This window comes from Ochotona curzoniae, unplaced genomic scaffold, assembly GCF_017591425.1.
Source record: "Ochotona curzoniae isolate NIBS_2020 unplaced genomic scaffold, NIBS_Ocur_1.0 contig_1014, whole genome shotgun sequence".
In the NCBI taxonomy this organism is placed as follows: domain Eukaryota; kingdom Metazoa; phylum Chordata; class Mammalia; order Lagomorpha; family Ochotonidae; genus Ochotona; species Ochotona curzoniae.
The window spans coordinates 23459713-23466065 of record NW_024464920.1 but is presented as its reverse complement, the minus strand read 5'-3'; the positions used below and the strand labels follow the sequence as shown (position 1 = coordinate 23466065).

The 6353-nt window shown below is 43.3% G+C and overlaps 1 protein-coding gene across 1 annotated transcript in view; it reads left to right on the top strand.

Moving 5' to 3' along the window:
* Positions 1-281: 281 nt before the first annotated feature.
* The window catches only part of ZDHHC17 (zinc finger DHHC-type palmitoyltransferase 17), a 54177-nt gene continuing 48105 nt past the window's right edge, over positions 282-6353 (top strand). The window contains exon 1 of the mRNA XM_040981288.1: positions 282-418. Within this exon, the coding sequence (XP_040837222.1) occupies positions 326-418 (93 nt within the window). The 5' untranslated portion in view covers positions 282-325. The remainder of the gene's footprint in view (positions 419-6353) is intronic.

Sequence of the window (6353 nt, the reverse complement as noted above, 5' to 3'; positions counted from 1 at the left end):
AGGTTTCCCAAGCGAACCTATCAGTGGCGCAGCCCGCTCCCCGGGCGGCCAGCGGCGCACAGCTGTCTCGGCCCGGGACCCACCCTCTCGCCGCGGCGCCCACGCCCAGAGCCGCGCGCCTGCCCCGGCGCAGTGCCGCAGAGCGCCCGCGTCCAGGCCGGCCCGCGCTTGCGCGCCCTCCGAGGGGGGCGGGCGCAGAGGGGCGTCCCGGGGCAGGGGCCGGCGGAGGAGGCGGCCGCGTCGCCGCCGGCGGGGCTCGCGTTCACCCTCGCGCTCGCCCTCCGCCTCGCCCGAGCCCCGCGAGGGTGAAACGCTTTCTCCCGGCATGCAGCGGGAGGAGGGATTTAACACCAAGATGGCGGACGGCCCGGATGAGTACGATACCGAAGCGGGCTGCGTGCCCCTTCTCCATCCAGAGGTGAGAGGACGCGCCGAGCGCACCCCTCGCCTGGCGGCTCCCCACCTTCTCTCCCCCAGTTTCCCCCGGGGCGGTGGCCTACGTGTGTGGGGTAGTGGGACGCGCCCAAGTTGGGGAGGGCGGGGAGGCGAATCCAGGCCCGAACGCCGCTGCGAGCGGATAGCGGGGGAGGAGATAGCGGGGCGGGCCCGGCCGGGGCGGGCTCTGGGACGCAGTCCCTGGTTGTGCCTGGAGGAGAGAAGCGGAGAGGATGTCGGTTCTGCCCCGTGGCCGCGCAGTTTGCGGGTGCGGAGGTGGCGGCGGGGCCTGATGCTGTGGAGGAAGCGCCGCCGGAGCCCCTGCTCTTCCTCCGACCCTCTGCGGGGGAGGGGGCAAGGAGGAGGCGCGTCTGTTTGTGATTTCCTCCTTTTTCTCTGGCAGGACTCCGGACAGTGTCTCACCCTTTACTTCGCTGAAGGGGCTGGTGCGCGGGATGGGGAAGGTGTTACAGCTTTCTTGGACAGTTTTGCAGGTTATGCTGTAAGCAGTGGGCACCTTGCATCCGGTGCCCTTACTGAAACAGTTATCCTTAAGCGACTGAAAGGAGAGGGCAAAAACTTTTGCAAATAAACCTCTCTCATTAGCTGGACAACGTATTCTTGCTTTTTTTCCTGAGCCTGGGGAAGGTAGTGCAGCACATTTCACATCCTCACGGAGGTGAACACTGGGCCCGCTCCAGCTCAGTGCCATTCTGTGCTTGTTTACTCCTGGGTTTGTGGCTGAGCTGGTGCTGGGGAAAGCCTGGAAGCGATTCTTGTTGCTTCCTGGCTTCTAATGATCCACCGTGATGTTATTGATGGGCCCGCGCAGCACTTTCTGAGGAGCTTAGGTGTTTTGAGTGAAGAGGTTGAGGGTTGAAATCTGTGTGTGTGTTATAGGGTGGACAATCATGGAAGCCTCCACCTGGCTACTCTGCATTACTCTGGTTTTCAATTTTGATTTGGAACGTACTCGTATTGTAGTATTATTATTTTAAGTAAAATGTGGATAACTATGCAACTACCCACTCATGCATCACTTAGGTTTATCGAAAACAAGTGGGACAGTTCCTGTTGACTGTATGCCTGGGCCAGTTTCAATGGGCAAGGTCACTGCATTTCTGATAAGCAGTACAGGATGACCAAATTTTATGGACCAATGTGGTCTGGCATTTTTCAGAACAGACAGCTCTTTGGGTTTACCTTTTGGCCCCCAAATGTATAAAAAAACAGAATATAGTTTGCAGGTGAAATCTTGAAAATGTTAAGGAATATTTGTTTGTTCCTGTGAAAGTACTTAATACATGATATTCTTCGATGTATTATTATTATCTTTTCCTATACTGTTCTTCAGAAGACTTTGTGAAATAATAGGTTGCTTGCTGCTGTAAGAATCATCTTAACTAAGAAAAAGTGCAGAGGTTGCTGGGCCTAATAGAATGGCAGTAGGTTTAAAGTTTAGATACTTCAGGTTGCCAGTCCCAGTATTACTGTAAAATCAATGTTCTCATCATTGAAAGTGGGAATTGGAGTAATGATAATTCCATTTCTTTTGAGGTTTGAGGCATGAGGTCTGAGCAGTAAATTTTTCGTATAGTAAGCTCTTGATTAGGCAGGCAGGAGTCTTCTGCTTTGTTTTGCTCTGCCTGGACCTGCCATGGACCTAGTATCCTTTTGCTTTCAAACAGGGTGTTCTTGAGTGTGCTATTTATCTGAATTCTAGCGTGATCACTTATAATAATGCAAATACAGTACAAATCACAATTAAAAGGTTATTATGAGGGTTAAATGAGATTCAGCATTGATCTCCCATTTAAAGAAACCCATTTCCCATCTTGGATAGCAATGAAATGCTGGTACGTTCAATTCCTTTTTGGAGAAAACAGACCTCGAATGAGACATATTTAGGTTCCAATTACATATTTTCAGGAACTAGCTGAGTGTCCTGTGACAAGTATTTAATTTCCGTAAGCCACAGATTGTTCATCAGAATAATATGGATGTTGCCCAGTTTACTTAGCTGTATTAGGGATTAAAAGTTCAAGAACTAGGACATTGTAAGTACTCAGTTAATGTGGTTTCTCATTGTTTATTGAACAGATGAATTATTTTCAGGACAAAAAATTTAGCTATTGCTTCAAACCTATCATTGTCAAAGTTTTTCTTAGAAGAGTCTATAATTAGCTGAATAAGAAACCTTCCTGGTATTTGGGTAAGAAAACCTTTTTAATGGATTAAATATCCATTAATTTAATGAGTCTTTTAATCATTTGTTGTGTTTGGATCAGATTTTCTGCTGGACTGTGCATAGACTTAAGGATTTTTGTGGTCAGTTCAGGGAGGCATTATATGATACTGATTAAAAGTCAGAGTTCTTTTTTTGGGCCCGGTGTGGTGACCTAATGGCTAAAGTCCTTTCTTTGCACGTGCCGGGATCCCATATGTGCATGGGTTCTAATCCCAGCGACCCCACTTCCCACCCAGCTCCTTGTTTGTGACCTGGGAAAGCAGTCTAGGACAGCCCAAAGCTTTGGGACCCTCCACCCACGTGGGAGACCTAGAAGAAGCTCCTGGCTTGGGATTGGCTCAGCTCTGGCTGTTGCAGTCACTTGGGGAGTGAATCATCGGAAGGAAGATCTTTCTGTCTCTCCTCCTCTCTGTGTATCTGTTATTTTTCACTATAATAAACTTGAACATCTGCTTACTAGATAAACTGGGATAAAATACAAAAGGATTGCTTGCTTTTTAGATGGGGAGACAACATGGGTATAGGATGCTTGGCGGAGGCTAAGTGCAGAGTTGAATAGTGTGGCTTCTAAGAAGTGTCAGGTTCCTGTCATTTTAGAACGGTGAGAAGAAAGGCTTCAGTAGAGGGACAGAGACCATCTGTTGGTCTAGTACAGTTCTCTTCTGTTTCACCTGCTCTTATGTCCTCTGAGTGTTGTCTGTGCTGTCTCATAGAATCAGTGTCGTACTCAAGGGACATCGTGTTTCAGAGAGATATGACTCAGGGCTCTGTGCAGGATTGCCTGGATTATCTTGGCCTTTGATCTCTGCTCTTTCCCTTTTTCTCAATTGCAGAACTTCTGTTGCCTCTTCTGTCTTCTCTCTTTTGATAGTCACTGTTAAACGTCCATGTTCATTTTATCCACATTTATGTTTCATGATTTGTTTGAATATTAAAATATTACTGTACTTGTCTGATTTAATAAAATGTGCTTTTTAAAGCTTTTCTATAGTGAAAACAATTTTGCCTTTATTTTTTACTGTTTTGTTTTTTTTTTTTTTTTTGCTCCATTATGTGTGTAGAGATATCATAGACATAAATTAATTCGTTTCTGAGAGTCTACTGGCAACTCCCTTCACAGCTTTTCTTTCTGCAGTCTTTAGGATCTGATGTCTTTTTAAAAAAAATAGCAGAATGCTATTGGCTGTATAATTGTAATTAGATTTTAAAGCACTGGGTCTCACATAATAGCCAATGAATGGAAATTGTTTATATGTTATATGTGTAATTAAAATAGAGGATAATTAATGATTTTATGAACTGGTACAAAGCCAAAGTTTACAATTACTGTATTTGGTGTTGAAAAATTCCATTTTTCTGCTTTGGCTTGTTTGTTTTAGTCATTATTTTTATTTGATTTTGGAGAATTATCTCAAAGGCGTTAAAACCGGCCTGAGGAGTGGGTGGGTATCTTGGCATAAAGGTTAACAGTATGATCAGTGGTTTTAGGGTGCTTAGCTAGATTCAAATCTTGGTTTTTGCCATTAGTAGCTATGCAACCTGAACAAGTGATTGAACTCTGTGTGTTCTTAATGTACCAAGTGACTTGGGGTATAACAGCACCTACTGTATGAATTTGTAAGTATTAAATGAAATAACAAATGCTAAGTGCCATTTTTGTAAATGCGATGAATGTTAGCTGTAGATACAGTGGATGTTAATTATATACATAGCATATATAGCTTAGCTTATTAGTATAGATTGTACTTATGCTAATATATGTGTAAGTATATATGGTCTAAAATAATTAGTATTGATTATCTTGGAATTGTAAAGAGGAAGGCAGGGAAATTTTTTTTGTTTTTTTTTTTTTAAACTTGAAGTCTCTATTGCATTATGTGATTTTAAAGGCCTGTCGGTTGGTATGGAGAGTTGGAGAGTGTTTTTTGAGCATGCAAGTATAATATTAACCTGTGTTTAGATCATAAAATAACGAGATTTACAAAATAGCACCTTGTCAATTAACAAATTGTAAATCCTCCTTGAAATGCCTTATGAGTGTTTCCTGTTAGTGTAAGCAGAAGCTGGACAATTTCTTTAGAAAGTTGGTTTGTTTAATTCATAGATTTATCATCTAATTCTATGATAATATCTTTTTTGAAAATAAAATTTTAAGTACCTGACTTCCAATTGCAGTGTGAATTCAGCTTTCTGCAGAGGAGGTAATTTGAAGAACTTCAATATCCCAAGTTACAGATAGTTACTGAATACTTTTTTTGTTTTTAATCCTTGTTGAAAAATTTCCAAATAAATTAGCTAACTTTCTGGGGCTAATGCATATTAAATATAATATAACCCTTTAATGAATTAGGATATAATATTTTATTATATTACTAATTACAAGTGATATTATATTGAGGATATGGAGATGATAAGGCTAAATGGGCCTGAAAGGCATGTGTTTTTATCGGTAATTTAATCTAGGAGTTAAGTTAAAAAAAAAAATCAACTTTTGATGGAGATGTACACATCTTCATATGAGTTTAAAAACTGAAGCCTTTCTTTTCCTTTTTGTAAGATTTGCTTTATTTTTATTGCAAAGTCAGATTACAGAGAGGAGGAGACACAGAGAGGAGGATCTTCCATCCGCTATTCACTCCCTAAGTAGCTACAAAGGCTGGAACTTAGCATATTGGAAGCCAGTAGCCCGGAGCCTCATCCGGGTCTCCTACACAGGTGCAGGGTCCCAAGTCTTTGGGCCGTCCTTGACTGCTTTTCCAGGCCACAAGCAGGGAGCTGGATGGGAAGTGGGGTGGATGGGATTAGAACTGTGCCCATATGGGATCTTGGCATGTGCAAAGTGAGGACCTTAGCCACTAGGCTACCGCGCCAGGCCCTGAATCAGCATTTTGTTTTTAAAAAGTTTCTGAATATGAGTACTTGTTAATTTAGGAAGGCCCTCATGAGATTTCAGAACAATCCCTGAGGTAAAGGCAAAAGTAACTTGTTGGTGCTGGCAAGTGGGGTGGTAGGCTAGGCTTCCACCTGCCGTGGTGGCCACCCATGTGCATACTGATTTGAGTTCCTGCTGCTCCATTTCCTATCCAGCTCTCTGCTTATGGCTTGGAAAAGCAACAGAGGCTGGTCCAAATTGTTGGGCCTCTATGCCCAGGTGGGAGCCAGAAGAAGCTCCTGACTTTGGACTGACCCAGATCCAGCTGTTGCTACCATTTGTGGAGTGAACCAGCAGATGCAAGATCATTCTTTTTGGCTCTCCTCTTTGTAACTCTACTTTTCTAAGAAAAATAAAAAATTTTTTAAAAGAAGCAGCTATTGTGTTAGAATCTTCTGATTACCTATGTCAGCAACCTTGTTGAAATGGGAAAAAAGGGAATTTACTGTCTCAGATAACCAGACTCAAGCAGGTGGCGTTAAGTTTGGATAAGAATACCACTGAGTCTGCGTCTTTTAACAGTCCTCTCGCCTTTCAAACTGCAGCTTTTCTCTTAATAGAAGACCAATTGCTTTCTTTCATGAAGTAAAGTCATGGATGCCAGCATTTTTTTCAACCTTTTGGCACACATTTCCAATCTCAGCTGACCATTAGCGAAGGACTACATCTTCCGTTATTCTGTACTCAACGTGGTGTGGGCTTTTACGATTGAGCGTATATCCCTTTTACTGTATGGAC